This window comes from Arvicanthis niloticus, chromosome 5 (genome assembly GCF_011762505.2).
Source record: "Arvicanthis niloticus isolate mArvNil1 chromosome 5, mArvNil1.pat.X, whole genome shotgun sequence".
Taxonomy (NCBI): domain Eukaryota; kingdom Metazoa; phylum Chordata; class Mammalia; order Rodentia; family Muridae; genus Arvicanthis; species Arvicanthis niloticus.
The window spans coordinates 31,366,833-31,388,025 of NC_047662.1; the positions used below are offsets into that span (position 1 = coordinate 31,366,833).

General features: G+C 42.8%; 1 protein-coding gene across 1 annotated transcript in view; it reads right to left on the reverse strand.

Annotated features, from left to right (window-relative positions):
- Trit1 (tRNA isopentenyltransferase 1) overlaps window positions 1-21,193 on the reverse strand; it is a 44,668-nt gene that overhangs the window by 11,622 nt on the left and 11,853 nt on the right. Inside the window, exon 2 of the mRNA XM_076934266.1 lies at window positions 3,821-3,963. Within this exon, the coding sequence (XP_076790381.1) occupies window positions 3,821-3,963 (143 nt within the window). The remainder of the gene's footprint in view (window positions 1-3,820; window positions 3,964-21,193) is intronic.

A 21,193-nucleotide genomic window follows, 5' to 3' on the forward strand; every position in this document is an offset into this window, starting at 1 on the left:
GAAAAATAAAAGAAAACCAGACATAAATGCATGATGACACCTGGTTCTAGAAATGTCTAAGTCTTGCTGTTCCCGGGGATGCTCACCAAGGTAACACAGTGTGTGACTTGGTTTTCTGAGATAAGATACAGGCTAGTTCTCCCACGCCACAGCTGTGAGTCAGAGTCTGTCACTGTTGAGTTGTAGTGCTCAGCTCAGCCACTCAAGACCTCACCAGACTTCAATTCTCATGGCAAGTTACTCAAGCTATCTGACCTTTAGTTTTCTCATCTATAAAACTCCAGTGTTTAGGAACATTAACTATAACTGTGTATAAAGCCTCTACTGTAAGGCCTGAAAACCAGGAAGTACTCAATTTACTGCAGCCACATATTTCTGCTTCTTGGGATTGATTCTCTTTAGAATTTCTGTTGAGCAGATAATTACTTGCTTTAACTAGGGATCTGCTTGTTTAAAAAGAAAGTTGACTTTCAATATGCAGTTAATCATTTACTTGCTCCTTCTCCCTGCCAGCCAACCTGTAGTGTAGAACTATATGAGGGTTTCCACCAGAATCCTTCTAACTGGCAAAAAAGGAAGGACAATACTACCAACAAAGGATCAGAGGGCTGGCACCAGGCGGAACAGCCTATAATCTCAGCACTCTATCAGTTCATGGCCAGCCATATAGCAAGTATATGACCAGCCAGGTCTACACAGACTTTATCTCAAAAAAACAGACAGGGGCTAGCAAGATGGCTCAGTAGGTAAAGGTACTTGCCACTCACTCTTCCGACACAAGTGTGGGCTAGCCTTGAACTCTCCATCTTCATGCACTGGGATGCTGGAACTCACTGGAATACTTTCAGTTTGACACTGTGACTTCTATGCTCTTAACCAAACTCCAAATCTAGCTCGAGCTAGTCTGGTGAAGTCGTCCACTGCTGCTTCTGTGCTTGGAAAACAACCAGCCCTCTCCACGCCATGTCATTCTTTACGAACAATCTGTCTGTCTCAGAGTAAGACCTCATCTTTGGTGACAGCTGTCAATATGAAATGGATTTCATATATATATATTATCTCATCTGACACAACAGCCTTGCAAAATAGGCAGACTTGAAATTATTATCTCCATTTTAATCTACCCATTTGATAGGCAAAACCACTATCTCATTGTCCAGATTTGCATGCCCATGATTACTAAGGAGGGCAAACCTCTTCCATGCTTATCATCTGTGCTTGCTATGTGAATTACATACCAGGCCCAGTAAGTATCTTCATAGTCACAGGAGAAGCCTTCATTTACTAAGAACATTAGTCACTTGTTCCCTATGTTATAAACATTTTTCTCCCAAGCTTATATATGTCTTGTTTGTTCAAAGCTGGGTTCAACCTGCTGTGTAGCCAATGGCCTTCTTCCACTCCTAGGGGCTGGGATTGCAGATGTCCACCATCACACCAAGCACAGAATTGCTTTTTAACTTTTGTAGTTATAACTGTGGCGAAACCGCCCATGTATCTTGTAATTCTCAACATTTATGTTGTTTGTAAATGCCTTCCATGCTGATTGGTGCATGTGGCTACAACTAAAGAACCTCTATGAGTAAAGCAGATTTTGTATACTCTTTGAGAATAAGAATGTGGGTGTTTATTGCTATTAAGGGCAAAATTTCAATGCATACCTAGGTCACACTGCCTGAACAAGAGTGTCCCAGGGCACATGTCTAGGTGTTCTGGTTTGACAAACCTTTTATTTTCTTTTTCCAGACAAGTTTTCTCTCGTAGGCTTGCCTAGAACTTCTTATGCTGCCACGACCTTGAACGTCTGACCTCGTTTCTGCCTTCCAAGTGCTGGGATTCCAGGAGTGCACCACCATGCCTAGTTTTCACAGCGCTGGGGATCACACTTGGGGTCTTGTGCATGCTAAGAAAGCACTCCACCTGGATCTGCAGTCCTGACATGCACCTTTATGGACATAAAATCATTTATATTTCTTTCTTTTTCTCCTCTTCCTCGTCTTCCTCCTCTCCTCCTCCTCTTCTCCTTGTTCAGAAAAAGGGTTTCTTTGTGTAGCCCTGGCGGTCCTGGAACTTGCTATGTAGACAAAGCTGACCTTAAATTCAGATTAATCTGCCAGTCTCTGACTCCTCAAGTGCTAATATAAAAGTTATTTATGCGCCACCACCCAGGGCTTCCATTCATTCTTTACCATTCCGAAATACATAAGATAAATATATACATCCATTTCAACATACACTGAGTTTCCTACTTCACACACACACACACACACACACACACACTCTTTTGGGAATCAATTTTCTCCTTTTTTACTCTAGGATCTGGTGATCAAACTTGGGCCCTCAGGTTTACATGGCAAGTGTTTTTACCTACGGAGGCTCCTCACTGGCTCCTGTGATAGAAAGCTACCTATGTTATAACTGCTATTGCCAGTGCACCCTCTACTTAATGGTTCAGGATGTTTTTCTGTTACTAGGGATTGAACCTAGGACCTCATTCACTCATACTGGTCAAGTGCTCTGACACTGGACTACATCCTCCAGTAGTTATGGTTTTCTCACCATATATCCCAGACTGGCAATGTAAGCATAATCCTCCTGCCTCAGCTTCCCCTAGAGCTAAAATTATAGGTGTAAATCCCCTCACCAAGTTCCTTTATTCTCGAAAATGTCTTAATTGTATCAGAACTATTTTCCCAGCCGGGTGGTGGTGGCGCACGCCTTTAATCCCAGCACTTGGGAGGCAGAGGCAGGCGGATTTCTGAGTTCGAGGCCAGCCTGGTCTACAGAGTGAGTTTCAGGACAGCCAGGGCTACACAGAGAAACCCTGTCTTGAAAAAACCAAAAAAAACAACAACAAAAAAAAGAACTATTTTCCCCCATCCTTTCCTACTCAACAATTCCTTTGAGGTTTTCAGTGGCTTCATTTTCATTATAAATGTATGATCTCATACCCCTGCTCTACAGAGCAGAGGACTGAAGCTCCGGGCCATGAGCAGTGCTTTAACCTGGTAAAAACAACATCATCAAAAGAGGGAATTTCAGACTTAGAACACAGATTTCTACTTCTAAGTCAGTATCCTGCTGTAAAATAATTTCCCCAAATGTCCCTAACCTATAGGATGGTGACATGACCCAATGGGTAAAAGAGCTTACCTAGCAAGCCTCATGACCTGAATTTAGACCCCAGGGGACCACATACGAAGCCAGATGTGGAGGGCTAGAGAGATGGCTCAGCAGTTAAGAGCATTGGCTTCTTTTCCAGAGGACCCACGTTTAATTCCCAGCACCTACATGTCAGCTCACAACTGTCTGTAACTCCAGTTCCAGGGAATCTGACATTCTCATAAAACATTAATGCAGGCAAAACATCAATGCTCATGAAATAAAAATTAAAATAAGTAAATAAATAATGGATATGGTGCACACATCTATAATCCCAGCATCCACATTAACAGGAGACAGAAAGAAGAAAATCACTTGGCACGTCAATCATGGATAGAATGCCTGCAATACATAGGATGGCAGAAACAACAAAAAGGACCTTGCCTCAACAATGTAAGAAGAGAGATCTGACTCCTGAAAGTTGTATTCTGATCTCCACATACAGACATGATACACACATACAATAAAAATATTAAAAATCCAAAAAGAAAGAACCACACAGACCTCTTGTTATAGACACTAACTTAGTCGGTCTGGAGCTAAGAGCCAGCACTGATGAGTTCTGAGGAAGGTACCTACTGGGAGTAAGTCCTCTTGCTTAGAAAACAAACCACCACCAGAAACCCTCCAGATCTGGGTGCTAAGTTTCCTTAAGGATATCAGGGCAGTTGCTCTGTTCCTAAAATCCACCACGGTGTAGCTGGTCACAAGTGGATCCACAAAGCTGATCATGTGGTGCCGACACATCTTTTGCTCTTGGGCAGAGACCTTGTTGGTGATGATGTCCAGCCCTTCATAGACCTATGAGGAAGAATACCAATGAGAGTCATCAGCCTCCACAGAAAACACATTTGAGGAGCAGAAGTGACGATCTATTTCCCCCTCCAGCCAAATATTTGGCTGACCCCAAGCAACAGGTCTAGCTTTTGTCTGGAAGCATAGCCAGAGGCACAAAAGCTAAATCAGAGCAAGAAGAAAACAGAGCACTGGCTTGCTTGCCACAGTGTAGCTGTGGCCTGCCTTAAGAGATTAAGGAGGTATGTGAATCCCTGCCAGGAAGAAGGAACTCTACAAGTGTCAAAGACTTTTCTAAGCATTTAAAACAGCTTCTTATTCTGCTCACAACAGTTTCCAGAAAGGAACATTTTTGCATTGTTCATAACTGTGCTACAAAAGGCTCCGTAGTTATTCATATCAATTGGTTCTGTTTTATGAAGAAGTGGTGAATCCATGAAGACACACATAAAACACGCAGATCCTCACTGCTGCCCTGCTCTACTAGCGACATCATGATCTGCCCAGGACTGCTCAGGTCAGCACTTAAAGTCTAGACACTGACAGGCAATGTGCTGCCTATCAGCGCTTGATCTGCCAATCCTACTAAAAGATCAAGAGTTCTTTGTCTGAATGGAAGGTCACACTCAGATGGAGACCAGATTTGAAAATCCTAGTTTGGGAACAGGGATAAATGTTGGGATGAGATGTTCTCTCTGTAATCACTGATTCTGTAAGGAACACTGAACAAGCTCCCCAGAGCCCCGAGGATGTTAAAGGCATTTTCTATCTCACATGCCCTTTAAGTACACTAGTGTCAAGTAAGTAGAGGACAGTGCTATGGTTACAAAGAAGAGCCCTGGCGTCACACTTCCTCAGCTAACTCCTGCCTCTGCCACTTCCAGGTTTTGGCACTTCCTGGCTTTAATTCTTGTAGTACAAGGGTAAACTCCTCTGAACCCAATCCCAGACCCTCTGAGTTCCAGGCTAGCCTGGTCTACAGACAAATTCAAGGACAGCCATGTCTTTCAAGACAAGGAAGCACACCTTGAAAACAAAACAGAAAAAGCAAACGTGTAAGTGTAATTCTGACAGAAGGTAGCCCCAAACTATTACACACAGAACTGCTTACTATGTTGTTTACAGTACATACAAATGCCAGGAATATCAGGAAAAATTAAATATTGACAGTTTAACTTGTATTGATGGAGTTAGAGACTATAATTCATATAAAAATTGGAAAGTCAATTACTAATGAGTTACAATAGTAAGGTTATCATTTGCCTCCTATAGCATCAGACTAATTGGGACAGGACATAAAAACATGGGTGAGCCGACCATGGTACACTCGTTGGTAATCCCAGCATTGGAGAGGCTGAGGACCACAAGGCCAGCTTTTACTGTATGGAGAGCTCCTGTCTCAAAGAAACAAAAACACAAAAAGGCATGAAATAGGGACACATGCCACTTGAAATCTGAGTCAGGCGGCTTCTTAATGTGGATTTCAAAGTATACTTCTATAGACTAAGTTTGCTACAGTGTCACTGGATCATATAATCACATGGTACAGTGTTCTATACCAAGTCCTTTGTGGTTGCGGTTGACCTAAGCATCATTGTGTAACTATGAGAATGAAGACCTACAACACTGTTGGCTTCAAACTAAAGCTAGATGACAGACCTCTTTGTCTCTCTGTCTCTCTGTGTGTCTCTCTCTCTCTCTCTCTCTCTCTCTCTCTCTCTCTCTCTCTGTGTGTGTGTGTGTGTGTGTGTGTGTGAACAGTTTTAGATAGGAGAGTAGAAGTGGAGAGCTGGAATCTTAGTGGATAATGGCACTTGCCACCAAGACTGATAACAATCTGAATTTGATCCTTGGGACCCATTTTCTATCTCCTACAAGTTGTCCTCTGACCTCCACATGAAAGCCACGGCCTGTGCACCAACATCCATACTAATATATATATGTATATAAACATACACACATGTATATATATACATGTGTATATATATATATATATACACACACACACAGATATATATCTGTGTGTATGTGTGTGTATATATCTATATATCTATATATAGAGATATATATAAAATCTTAAATAGGATTATGAATGTAGTATTTGCCTAACATGCACAAAGTCCTGGTTTGATCACAACAGCACACAGGTAGAGAGAGAGGTATGGTACCTCATGCTTGTTGTAATCCCAACACTCTAGAGGTGGAGGCAGGAGGATCAGATTTTCAAGATCATCCTGGATATATAGAGAGTTCTCAGCCAGCTTAGGCTGCATTAAACTTTTTATCTCATAATTAATTAAAATCTGAGCAAGAGATGTAGCCCTGGTAGGCCTGGAACTTGCTATGTAGACCATGCTGACCTTAAACTCAGAGATCACCTGCCTCTCTGCCCTCCAAATGCTGAGATTTCTGATCTGTGCCACCATGCTCAGCTTATTATTTGTTTCTTTAAGGTCTCAGGTAAGGCTGGGAGTGTGACTTAGGGGTAGGTAGGCCACTTGCCTATCAAGTGAGAGGTGTCCTAGTTTGGATTATTAGCACCACCAGAAACAAAAGAGCACAGAAAACAAATGCTGACGCTGACGGGGATGTAAAGAATGAGAAACTTTGGGACACCAGTGTTTAGAAATGTAAAACTGTTTACACTCTAGAGCAGGGTGTAGTGCTCAGACTCTGGGCTGGCTCTGCAGTCCCAACTGACATCACTGACATCACCATGGCCTCTAAGCTGACCTTACCGACCCTCCCTCTGCTGCCACTGCAGCTACTGTTGGTTGGAAACAGAGCTATCAGGTCCACTATCATCCAGTGTGTGTGCAAGGGGAGAACAAAGGAAGTGTCTCAGAGAGACACCGCTGCAGCAGTCTATCCCTTGACGACATCATGGCATCTTCCATCTGGACAACAACAGATTTGATAACAAACTTAATCAGCAAAATAACAGCTGTGCTACTGATGAACCCACCACACAACCCTTCACCCAATATGTCTAACCAGCTATCCACCTCTCCACAGACTCTCCTCCTCACTTCTCAACCAAGTCTTTTGCACAGTACCTGTCATTCAAGACTCTGGACAGTAATTCAGTGGAAGTGACACAGGGGAGGGGAGTCCTTGAAACATCTCTCCCTCAAGCTCTACCATGGCTTCTAAGCAATAAAGAAGGCTGAGGTCAAATGGCCTTTTCTCCACTCAGCACTGGCAGCTCACACCCAGGACCACCTGAGACTGAACGCTGTAGTAAGAGAAACCTGGAGAGCATCCTCTCTTTACTACAAGGACTCTGCCTGTATCTGCCAGGCCCCAAGAGTTTTCATATCCAAAGGCATCTCCCAGTCTCTCAGCTCTTCCATGGTTCAGACCTGGCCACAATGAACACTTCTGTGAGTGTCCCTCAGCCTGTACAGCAGCAGCCCCAAATTCTTAGGCAATGACAGTGATGGCAACTAGGAGCTTGTCAGCACCAAACACAAGACCAGACAGCTGCTAGACAGTTTGTCTGGGACACCTGCCTTGTCCTTCTTGGTACTGTCTATGTGCCAAGTGGAAGAAAATACTGATAACAAAAGCTGAAGTCTTTCACATAAAATCTTCATGGGAAAAGTTCTCATAATAAATATCTGAGGCCAGGCATCCAGTGCACATCTGTAATCTTAAGAAGTTTAATCTGTAGCACTTAAGAAGTAGAAGAATAAAGATCACAAGTTTAGGTCAGCTTTGGCTACATAGAAAGACCCTGTCTCAAAACACAAAAACGAGCCAGATGTGGTGGCATATGCCTTTAAACCCAGTAGTGGTAAGCAGGCCTCTGTGAATCCAGGCCAGCCTGGTGTGTGCACTAGTTCCAGGCCAGCCAAAGTTACATCATGAGACCCAGTCTCAAAAGTTAAATGAAGTAAGGAGGAAGAGGGCAAGGGAAGAAACAGCAAACAACAGGTCCCACGGCCTCTGACCTGACCCTGAGAGCCAGGACGAGGCAGCAGCCGCTCTCCTATGCCTGAGCTTTATGATTTCCAGAGAAGCTGAATCACCACCAACAGGCTCTTAGTCCACTGCCTCCAAGACCATGAAGCCGGGTGGTCCACGTTCTAGCCTACTTTCCTTGGTCTCCCTGTATCAAAGTGAAGAACATGCGGGACGCACTGTGATTCACCAGAGGTCAGAGTTCTCTGACTTTACTTATGACCTCATCCTGTGTAGGCTGACAGACAACCTACAGGCAACACTAGAGCATGCAGGAACTGACCAAGACAGGTGCAGGGGCAGCTGTGGTCTGACATTCTGTGACCTGCCAATGGCTCATCTCTGAGGTGTAACAGTCCTTCCTCTCCCTGCTCTGGGAACTAAAAACACAAATTCCCTGTATTTATGGGGCTAGAGTTCAATTTAGGGCCCGAGACCTACAGAGGGCAAGGTAAGGGCAAACTCTACTTGCCCAAGCCTCAGCTCTTTCAGTTACAACTCTGCTGGCTGCTGTCTCTCTAGACTCATGTCTAGACATCTCCTGCCTCATCTGTCCCCTCCTAAAGGGCTCCTTCAGGGTCTAAAAAAAGTATTTGTTCCTATGAGCCCTTCTCTTTGGGACTGTTGTATTTGTAAAACCATGTTTTTGTAGCTTTGATCATCAACCTTTACAAATAAAATCTGACAGACAAACAAGACCATAAAAAATAAAATAAAAATGGTAGAGTTAGGGGCTGGAGAGATGGCTCAGCAGTTAAGGGCACTTGCTGATCTTACAGAGAACCTGGATTTAGTTCTCAGGAACAGCTCACAACCAACTGTGGTTCTAGTTTCAGGAGATCCAATGCATTCTTTTGACCTCCTTGGGCACTAGGCACACACATGATACACATACATTTATTCAGACAAAACAGACACGTTAAAAAAAAACTTAGAAAAATTTATAATGGTAGAGCTATATAAATAATATGGAAGTTCTTCAAACACAGCAAATCTCCTTTTGGTAGATACCTAAAATAATAAAATCAGGGCATTAAACATATGGATATAACACGTAAATGAGTGTACATTTCTATGATGGGATATTACATAGCCTTAAGAAGACAGAAGAAACTGATTCATGTTAAAACAAAGATGGACCTTGAAGACCTGACTGATGAAATCCACCAGCCCTAAAAGAGCACAAATCTCTGAGGCCCCAAGAACATGATTCCACTTACACAAGGCACCTACAGCAGACACAGCCATGGAAACAGAAGGCAGGCTTGCTGCTTACTGGGCAGAGCTTCAGTTCTGAAAGGCAAGAATGTGCTAGAAACGATAGGTGGTGGTGGTCACAGGAAGATGTGAATACAGGTAATGCCACTCAGCTGGTAAGAGCAACCACTGAGGGACAGTGAAATGGCTCAGCAGGTAAAGGCACTTGCCACCACACCTGACACCTGAGTTTGACCCCAAAATCATATGGTGAAAGCAGAAAACTGAACATGCAAGTTGCCCTCCCCCTATATTCATGCCCTGGCATATGTAACCATATGCACATGCATCCACAAAATAAATGTAAAAGAAACATTTTTAATGGTCCTTGGGCCAGATGTGGTAGCATATACCTTCAATCCCAGCATACCAGAGGCTGAGGGAAAGAAGGAGATAGGTACATCTCTGTGAGTTCAACACTAGTCAGGAATACTTAGTGAAACTCATCTCAAAATAAATGAAATAAAATAAAGGCCCTAAAATAATATGATAAATTTAATTTATATAATGCCATTTTGTATGTGTGTGTTTCTGGAGATTAAATCTAGGGTCTTGCACACATGAATAATGTACTTTCCCACTGAGCCACGTATATTTTATCTGAATTTATTACTTTTTATGTTTATTGTTTGAGACACAGTCTCATGTAGTTCAGGCTAGACTCAAACTCATTTTGTAGCTGAGGCTAACCTTAAACCTCTAATCCTCCTACCTCTACCTCAAGTGCTGGGTTTACAGGTATGTGCTGCATACCAGCTTTAAAAAGAAAAGCACTAAAGACAACTTTAGGCAGTGTAGAACCAGTAAACATTAGCCATGAGATAAGATGTTCAGAATTACTCACAGAACTGATAGTATTCCATCTCTTAAACTTAGTGTGATTATGTGGGCATTATTTTTTCCCTTTTGACAATTTACTGAGCTATAGGGATACAAATGATAGGGTATTATTTTTTTGTCCCTTAAAATCAGTTGCAGAGCTAAAACGTAAAAGCAGGAGACTGAACAGATGGCTTGGTAGTTAAGAGCACACAATACTCTTACAAAAGACCTGAGTGCAAGTCACGGCATTCAGTTGGCTCCCCAGTGCCTGTAATTCTAGTCCAGGGAGAACCTGACACCCTCTTCTGGCTTCTGTGGGCATGGCACTCATGTTATACACATACTTGCATGAAGTCATACACATAAAAATAAATAAATGAACATCAAAACCACAAGAATAAGCTACTATTGATTTGCATTATAGGTAAATATTCAAACACACCTACAGGGAGCTGAAGGCGTAGCTCGGTGGGAAGCAAGCACTTCTCTAGCACATCCTGGGTTCAATCCTTAGTACCATAGAGAGAAAAACAAACAAAAATAAAATAATAACAAAACCCAGAAACGAATCATTTTGTAAAATGCTATTTTGGGCCCAGGTTTAGGTGGCATCCTTATCTCCAGTCATGCTTAGAATTTTATTATTTAGTTATGTCCAGGACCTTTTTTTCACCAGGTCACATTAGATTTGTGGCTGAATGCTTTGCATACACCCTCATACACAGCTTCAGTTAGTTTCAGTGTGCTTCTACTTACTAGAACAGTCAGTCTGGAAGCTGAGCTAAAAAGAAATCTTTCAAAGACAGCAAGCCTCTCTGCTCCATGGGACCCTGTGATGGGAGCACACAGACATGACGGTGAGGGACATCAGTGGACAGAGAGCTGGTCTGTCGTGAATGAGGTCATGAGCCGACTCCCGGCACTCCATGAACTGAATGTGGTGGATGGAGCATGTCTGTTATCACAGCACTCTAAGACAGGAGAACACAAGGTCAAGGTCATCCTAGACCACATAAGGAATTCAAAGCCTGCCTGGGTTAGAGACCCTATCTAAAAAAGAAAAAGAATGTGATAACAAGCTTCACTCTGAATAAATCATATTTTGACAATAATAAGAGAACTTAAGTTTCTTTGTGATGTCTGGAATGTTCTCAAAATTTAGAGTTTAAGGAGGAAATATGGTTCAGCAGAAAAGGTGCTTGCTGCCTGACAGCCTGAGTTCAATCAGGACTCATGGGGTGAAGGAGAGAAAGACTCCTGCAGGTCACCCTCTGACTTACACATGCTATGGTACACGCAAACATGCATTGTGAACACTAAACCAAGGTTCTGAAGAGTTTTTTTTTTTTTTTAACACTTTAAAATTAGAGGTTTAAGTCAGTTAATTAGCTAACATAACTGACTTGTGGAAACACACATTCAACTAAGCCCATTACATGTTAGATGTGAAGGATGCAAAGACTAAAAAAAATTCTTGCTGTGATCTCAGTGATATCTGGGAAGCTGAGCAGAAGAGAGAGAGGGAAGGAGAGAGGGAAAGAGGGAAGAAGGGAGAGAGGGAGGGAGAGGGAAGAAAAAGTAAAGCAAGATTTGAGATGTGATCAGTGGGCCAGTGCTTACCCAACTCTTGCCTAATGCTCCCTACAAAAAAAAAAAAAGAGTTCCTATTCTCATTGATGCCAAGGCTTAATTTAGAAAGGGGGTGGGGGGGACAGGAAGAACGGTGTGGGTTCAAGACTAGCCTGAACTACACAGCCAAGTCTAGGACAGCTTGGGCTAAAGAGTAAGATGTTTTAGAAATAAAATGTTTAGGGCAGGAGAGATAGTTTGCAGTGAAGAGCACCTGCTCTGTAACCATGAGGACCAGCTGCAAGGAGCAGAAACACAGGGCTTCCTAACTGGGTTCTTCTCTTCCAAGTTACTGACCCTTCAGACTTCATTTCCTTCCAAACCCAAATCAGATCCTCAAGTCCTCCAACCATTCTTCCTCTTCGGATTAGACTTGGCTAAAAGAAGACCACCACCTCCTTCTTACAGACCAGTACAACCACAGCCTCCATCTTACAGACCAGTACAACCACTGCCTCCATCTTACAGACCAGTACAACCACTGCCTCCATCTTACAGACCAGTACAACCACTGCCTCCATCTTACAGACCAGTACAACCACTGCCTCCTTTTTCTGATGGCTGCTCCCACCATCAAGTGCTCTGTGGCTGTTACTCACTGATGTCGCAGGGACCCACCTGCCAAATACAACACTGCTCACTCAACTTTCAAAACGAGTTCCAGAAAGCAGCAATCTGCTGCTGCTGGGCACCCGACTCGGAAACTGCTCTCCGCAGACATGCCATTAGCGCCAGTCCTTCTCACCTCAGTCTCAGGCAAGCCACTCAGCAATGCCTACCATATGAACACTACTGCTACTGACAAATGCCAGACTTTATGGCATGTGCCTGCCATTTCACAAACCTCTGTAGATCCTATGGTGTCTACATTTATTTTGTGCTGACAATTCCCAAGCACATATCTGCAGTCTATGTCTTCCTTGTGGCACCAGACCTGTACATGGATCTGAACATTTTTCTCTCAATGAAAGCTGTCCAGGTACAACAAAGGGTTCAACAGTATAGGGCTCTGACTGCCTGACCAAGGCTCTGGCTTTGCCACTCGTTAGACATGAGCTCAGACAAGTTAGTTGACCCCACTGTGCCTCAAATTCTGCGCTTACAAAGTAAGGGTGATCTTAAACCTACCCTCAGAGTTCTTGTCAGAGTGAAATGACTCATATAAACAAAAGCAAACAAACCAGGGTCTTCCTTTAGAGTGCCAATACAGGCTAGCTAGCTAACAAGCCAGCATCACTGCCTTCATCCTCTATCACCATCATCGCCCCAAACAGGCCCCTGACACCTGACATGCCGTAAACTGAACTTACTACCTTCTCCTGTATTTGAGTGAACCACCTAGGTAATAAACCAAAATGTTTAAAAGATTCCTGGTGTCTCTGTTTCCCCTCACATTCCCTATCTACCTTATCTTTCATCTATGACAGTTATTTACTTATTTATTTTTTGAGGCAGGGTCTCACTATGTAGCCCTGGCTGGCCTGGAATAGTCTACATAGACCAGGCTGGTCTCAAATGTTCAGAGAGTCATTTGTCTCTGCCTCATAAGGGCTGATGTTAAAGCTGTGTAAATTGCCACCATGCCCAACTCATGCTAATTAAAAAAATATCTCAACAGGCCAGTGAGATGGCTAAGAGGGAAAAGATGTTTGCCACCAAGCCTGGTAACAGTCCAAGCTTTGGGGAATGGTTTTTTGTTTTGTTTTGTTTTTTTTTGTTTTTTGGGGGGGCTGGGGGGGTGATGACATATATAGATGGAAGGAAGAAAATTTCTCTTAAAGAATAATTGATACCAGAAAAAAATGTTTTTTATTTATTTAGGTTTTTCAAGACAGTTTCTCTGTATGTAGCCTTGGCTGCCCTGGAACTTACTCTGTAGACCAGGCTGGCCCTCAACTCACAGAGATCCACCTGCCTTTGTCTCCTGAGTGCTGGGATTAAAAGGAATGTGGCACCACTGCCCAGCTTGTTTGGTTTTATAAGACAGGGTCTTACTGTATAGCCTTGACTGACCTGGTATTCCCTATGTGGACCATGTCCTCCTCCAGCTTGTGGTTTTGCAAGACTCCCTCTTGCATAGGGGTCACCAATACTAGGATTATAGATTCAGGCCAACAGGTCCACCTGGAAAACTGACTTCCTTTATCAAATTCAACTGAGCAGACAGATGCTCAACAGGGAAAGCACAGACCTCTCAGCTAACTTCACTTTCTTAAAAGATTAATTTTTAAAAATTTACAACTATTCTTGATTAGAAAGAATGAGTGTGCTACAGAATAATGGCAATTGGGCCTCTTAGCTTTATTTAACAAAAATTCAGCTGAAGGGTTTGCACAGCAGTTAACAGCAAGCACTGCTTTAGCAGAGGACCTGAATTCAGTTCCCAGCATCTACAGTAAGTGGCTCACAACACCAGCTCCAGAGGATCCAATACCCTCTTTCCGGCCTTCAAGGGTGCCTGTGTTCACATAACAGTGCATGCATTCACATGTACATAAGTACACATAATTAAAAATAAATCTTTGAGTGATTCATGTGCAGATGAAGATGCCCAGGCCAGGCATAGTGGCCTGTCTGATGTTTTACATGGTATCTGAGCAGCTGCATGACTTGGAAGTGGGTGTCTGCATCTGGGAAGGCAGTTCTGTATACAGTAAAAAGGAGCAGACTGTCAGCTTTTAAGTTTTGGCTTCCTTACCCAGCTGGAGCCTTCATATGGCAGGTTAAAGGGCTAATTTCTATTTCTGCCTTAAGTTTCCTCATCTGTAAAGTGAGGATAATGAATGCATCTACATTCTTCATTGAGTATTCTGATAATGAGTTAATGTATGTAAAGTGTTTAGGACAGTGCCAGCAGACAGTAAGTACTACATTAATTGCATGATATTATATTTAATATATTTAATTACTGGTGATTAAACATTATTTTCCTGGGCTCTCGGAGCTGAGGCCCCTGGCAAGTGTTTGAAAGAAAAGAACCACAACGTACCAGAGCAAAAAGTGTAACTGGCCCAAAGTGCTGGGGGTCAGAGGGCAACTTCAGAAGTTGGTTTTCTCCACCATGTGGTTTTCTGGGGGATCAAACTCAGGTCTTCAGGCTTGGTGACAATTTGACCACCTCAGGAATGAGGCTATTCTAAAAGACTCCTGTGCCCTTCCTACTGGCCAAGAGACTATTGAAATACTGATCCCCCAAAGAACTGGAATTTGCCCCAGGAATTTCATGCTGGGAAAAGGGAAATGTTGAACCCTAGTGCCACCAGATGAGGAATTAAGGAAGACACTTCACAGAGTTCTGACAACTAGTCAAACACCCAGCAGGAGAGACTGGAGCTGAGACAGTGCTACAACTCCACACGGTGACCAGGATGTTGACCTCTTACACACTAGGTAAACCTAGACCTCATGTCAAGATCACAAAGATGAGCAGGGTTGGAGTGGGTGTTACTGGACCCCTTTCTTTATCTGTTGTTCTTACCAGTGTGGCAACAGTGAATACATCTGCTTTCCAGGCTTTTCACTATGCTTGTCTGCTTAGCTGGCTTATTAAAGAGACCTTTAGACAGAGCAAGGGAGCTAAAGGCAAGTAGATCTCTGAGTTCAAGGCCAGCCTGATTATATAGTGTTCCAGGCTATATGGGAAGACTCTATCTCAAAAAAATAAATAAAGACAGGTGGCTAACCCCAATGGTTAGAGCTGCCATGGCTCAGCTCTATCTGACCCTAACAGCTCCAACACAGAGAGGGACTTTAAACACTGAGACAATGGAGGACCCTTAAAGCCTAAAATACTTACTAATCCTCTTAACAAAATACTGACAGCTGCTGCTCTCACCCCAGCACATTTTCCTATTCTAACATACCCAAGGGGGAAGCTGAGACCCAAAAGTGTCAGGACTTGTCCAGTTACACCTATATATGGTAGCAGGGCTGAAAGCAAAATCCAGCTTTTCAGGTAAACAAGCATGTCTACCAGGTAAAAGGAAACCTTAGAGTAACAACCAACTGTAAATTAAAGATACTGGCTTTTGAAGTTTGCTGTCAACAGTTACTAGGATACTTGCTAATTGCTGTAACCCAGAAGCAGTGCTTTTGACACTCTCCAATGACCTTTGTGACCTTAATGTTCAGCAAAGGCTGAGAACCACAGTCAAGTGCTGTGGTGGACTGTAAGATACAAACCAGGAGAGAGGAGGCCTGGGGAAATGGCTCTGTGAATAAAGCACACAAGCAAGAGGAAGAGTTTGGACTTCCAAAACTCACATAAAGGCAGTGCAGAAGTGTGCAGCAAAGATGGGATTCTGAACAAGCTGGCTAGCTGGGGTAGCCAGAATGGGCAAGCTCCAGGCTCAGCAGAGGACCCTGACTCAATAAATAAAAAGGAAAGAGACCCAACATCAACTTTGGGCCTCCAAACATATCACACATATTAACAATATACAGACTACAAATACATATACATGCAAAGGAAAGAGAAAGGAAGGAAGGAAGGAAGGAAGGAAGGAAGGAAGGAAGGAAGGAAGGAAAGAAGGAAAGAAAGAAAGAAAGAAAGAAAGAAAGAAAGAAAGAAAGAAAGAAAGAAAGAAAAAGGTAAAGAGAGGGGGAAAGAACAGGAGGAAGGGAAGAGAGTTGATAAGGAAGGTCCATGGTTACCTGCAACTGCCTACAAGAACTTGCAGAGAACCCTGTGGTGGTTTGACTAGGAATGGCTCCATAGGCTCAGATATGTGAATGCTTGGTCATTAGGGAGCATCAACATGCAACAGAGATTAGGAGACGTGGCCTTGTTAAAGAAAGTTATCACTGAGGATGGGATTTAAGGTTTCAGATGCTGAAGCCAGGCCCCCAGTATCTGTCTCTCTCTATTTCTCTTGCTCCCTGTGGATCAAGATGTAGAACTCTCAGCTCCTTTTCCAGCACCACACCTGACTGCACACTGCCATGTTTCCTGCCTTGCTAATAATGAACTAAACCTCTAAACTGTAAGCCAGCCCCAACCTAAATGCTTTCCTGTATAAGAGTTGCCTTGGTCATGGTGTCTCTTCACACCAAAAGAACACTAACTAAGACAAATCCCAAAGGACAGGAAGGAAAATGGGTAGGGGAGATCCAGCCTTTTTTTTGAAGCTCACTATGTAATAGAGGCTGGTCCAAATTCAAATGGATCCTCCTGTGGAAGCCTCCAAAATGCTGGGATTACAGATGTGAGTCCTATAAATTCCATCAATTCAAAAGGGTATAAACATCAGTATAAAAATGGCTGCAAATCTTTTTAAAAGAATATTAAATTACAGTAATATGCAAATTATAAGTGTGTAAGTCCAATAGGGCAGGAGGGGAGTAGGGATAAGTGACTAACTAAAAAACTAATACACAAGCCAATACCAACCCAGTATATGGGCACATCTCTACGGGGCCCAGCTCTGGGGAATCAAGGCGGGATGATAAGTTCAAGACATGGTTACAGTCAGTTTGAGGCCTGTTGAGCTGCATGAGACCCTAGCTCAAAAGAACACACACACATCCACACCCACCACCACCAAACCACCAAGCATAATACCCAGAAAGGTCTCACAAATCAATAGACATACAAATAAAAACCATTATACAGAAGTGAGCACATAAGAGCAGGAAATTCAGCAGGGTATAGTGGCACACACCTGGGGAGGCAGAGGCAGGCAGAGTTCTGTGAGTTGAGGCCAGCCTGGTCTACAGAACAAGCTCCAGGACAGCCAGGGTTATTATACAGAGAAGCTAGTCTCAAAACAAACAAACAAACATACAAACAAACAGAATCTAACTAACAAAAAAAAAAAAAATAGAGAATTCAAAAGCAAAAACCACAAAAGGTCAATATACTATTGAAAAGGTCACTGACCCCATTAGAAAAAGATGGAGGAGGAGGAAGAAGGCAGGCAGCCAAGCAATTTTGTTTATCAGACTTAAAGAAGAAAAGAAAGAAAATAGAACAAAAAAGTTTCAAAAAAACATTGCAGTGATGTATCAAAATGTAATTCATGCAACTCAACAACAAAGAGACAAACAACCCATTTTAATAATAAGCAAAGCCGCCTGGGGAGGTTCAGGCTTCTAAGTTTAGCAATACCAAGAATGAAATAGGAGGATGCCTACGACTTTGAGACCAGTCTGAGCTACACAGTTCAAAGTTAGCCTCGGCTACATATGAAGACCAAACAAATCAAATGAGGGCTACAGCTCAAAGGTATACAGCACTTGCCTGGAACATATGAGACCATGAGTTTCCCCTACACTGGAGTTTGTGTTCAGTGCTAGAGCGCACGGCTAACATGGGTTCCATCCCTGAAAGAGGGTCACAAAACCATCAATAGTCATCAGAGAACTATAAATCAAAACTGAAGTTAGATACCACTTTCAAAAACACTAGAATTGCCTTTTAAAAGTTAAATGTTGCCTGGGTTGAGATCAAAAGACAATTTCCTAAGTCAGTGCTCTCCATCCATCACATGGGCCCTGGGGTCAATTCAGGTTGTCAGGCCTCCAATCTCACTCACTGAGCCACCTGTCTGGACCTAGGGTGGTTTAAAAATCTTTTTTTTTTTTTTTTTTTTTTTTTTTTTTCCCACCCAAGACAGGGTCTCACTCTGTAACTCTGACTGTCCCGTAACTAACTATGTAGATCACGCTGGCATCAAACTCAGAGATCTGCCTGTGCCTGCCTCTACCTTTGCCTCCCAAGTGTTGGAATTAAAGGTATGTATCAATACACTCAGCTTTAAAATAAATTTTTAAAAAGAAAAATAAGTATTAGAGACGACATAGAGAAACTGGTATCTCTATACGCTTCTGGCAGATGTGAAATGGTATGCTCATGTGGAAAAGTCAGGAAGGTCCTCAAAGTAAAACATAATTACCACATGACTTAGCAATCCTAGGTATATACCCAAATACCTGGGAGTGGGCTGTAATTTAAAGAGGTACTCAAACTCATGTACACATTTGTTCTGGAAGCTCCTGACTGGAAACCCCTGGCTGCTGGGGAAGCTGCTTAATAGGGAATGAGCTTTTTTTCTCTAGGGTAAGAATGTTTTATAACCAGATAAAAGTATTAGTTCATAACACAGTGAATTATACCACAGAATCGCTCATTTTAAGAGGATTAATTTGGCTCAGCAGTGGTGGCGCACGCCTTTAATCTCAGCACTTGGGAGGCAGAGGCAGGCGGATTTCTGAGTTTGAGATCAGCCTGGTCTACAGAGTGAGTTACAGGACAGCCAGGGCTGTCCTGAGAAGACCTGTCCAGAGAAAACCTGTCTCAAAACAAACAAACCCCAAACAAAACAAAACAAAACAACACCTAAAAAACTAAAAGGATTAATTTTATGTGGAATTTAAATAGCCTCAATTTAAAAAAAAAAAAAAAAAACAAGCCAATAGCATTCCCCTTAGGTCTGGGGATGCAGTTCAGTGGAAGAGCACATTCCAGGCACATACAAACCCTGAATCCCTGGCATCACCAACAAAACAACAAAAAAAGAACACAGCAAACACAGAACTGTACACAACAAAAAGTACACCTGGATCAGGAAGATGGCTCAGTGGTAAAGGTGCTTGTAACCAAATCTGACAACCTGAGTTCAATCTCACAGGATGGAAGGATAGGACAACTCCCACAGGCTGTCCTCAGAACGCAGACACACAGAAACACACACATACTTCAAGTACTTTATTATGCAAATTTAAACATTACCTGACTGAGACTGCCTATGTAGCCCAGTTCAAGTGCCTCCTTCAGGCACAGGCTGTATTTGATTCCCTACACCTCACAGGATGGGTGTGGCCGAGCATTATACAGAAAGTTCCAGGCCAATCTGTCTCAAAAGTGCAAAGCCAAGGCTCGGCAGATGGCTCATCAAGTAACAGTGTTTGTCCCACAAGCCTGACACCTTTACTCTGATCCTCTCAGAGCCCATGTGAAAAGCTGGATGTCCTGTACACTTAATCACAGCACTCCTGCTGTGAGACGCAAAGTGGAGACAGGAGAAGCTCACAGGTCAGCTTTCCTGAAGGACACTGCAACTGGGCAGAAACAAAGTGTCTCAACAAGGAAGGTGAAGGATGAGAAGTGGCTCTAGAAAGTTGTTCTGTGACTTCACATGACTGCCATGGCACATGTATTCCCCCCACGCACCCACATTCCCCACATCCCATCTCCCCCCTACACATATAAATACTACAACTATCTAGGAAACCCAGGATCTATAGACTGCCACAATGAATCAATCCATCAATTATGTCAGCCATAACTAAAACAGGATGGGGACTGGGGACTGAAGGTGGTGGTGCACACCTGTAATACCAGTATTTGGGGAAGCTGAGGCAGGAGGATGACAGTTCAAGACCAGCATATGCACTTGCAAGCATGCTCGCACTCTCTCACAAACACTCTCAGGTGTGAACAAAAGGGACTTATTACTAACTTCTGTGACTAGAAATACAGCTGCACACAGCACTGCAGCTGGCAATTTGGGATTTCAAAGAAGTAATTACTGAGACTACTTTCATGTAATAAGTTACACTAAAAAATAAACATATTATAAACAATGAGAAGGTGATTTCTGTTTGCTGTTTTTCCCCCTCCCTCCTTCCCTCCTTTTCTAAAATAGGGTTTCCCGTAGCCCAGGCTAGCCTCAAACTTACTATGTGGTCAAGACTGACCTGGAACTCCTATCTCTACCTCTATAGGGGTGGAGTTACAGGCATGTACTTATAACACCTGGTTTACTGTGGTCCTGGGGACGGAACCCGAGCTTTGTGTTAATCCTTGGCAAGCACTCTACCTGCTAATGCTATATCCTTAGCCAAAATGTTATTTTCGGCTTTTTGCTTGTTTGGTTTTTTTTTTTTTTTTTTTTCTGTTATTGCATGTTTGGTGGTTGGTTTGGTTTTGGTTCTTTTTAATTTTTTTTATTATTATATGAATGTGTGAGATGTGTGTGCACGAGTGTGGGCATCTGTGTGTGATCAGAGGAGACTACAGAGTGTGTCTATCTTGTTTCATCCAGCTTGTCCTAGTATCTTACATTACCATCATACATTGAGAATTAAAAAAGTGTCACAGGCATGAGCCCAGGTCCTGACCTGTGAATGTGGATTTTACCCACTAATGTCATTTCTCTAGTTCAGGATCTAGTTTAGGATACCATATTGTATTTAATGATCACGTGTCCTTGGTCTCCTCAAGGTGGGACAGTTTTCAGTTTTTCTTTATCTTCACATCCTTGACTCTTCTGAGGGGCACTGGTCAGTTCTTTCTTGAACGTCTCTCAATTTGAGTTTTGGTTTCTCGGAATTTAACTGGTGATACCGTCTTCACTATATTTCGTCAGGAATAACCCACATGCGTTACTGATGGTGTGAACTCTGTTCAATTAAGGCTGTATTTGCTTTGTTCTTCTCTCCCACAGTGCTTTGCCTTTCCATTTCAGTAATGACAGCATCTCGTTCAAACTCCTTAAAAATGAGTTGCCAAAACTGTCCCTCATTGAATGGGAGAGGAATTATAGCCTTGTACCCTGAATGGACG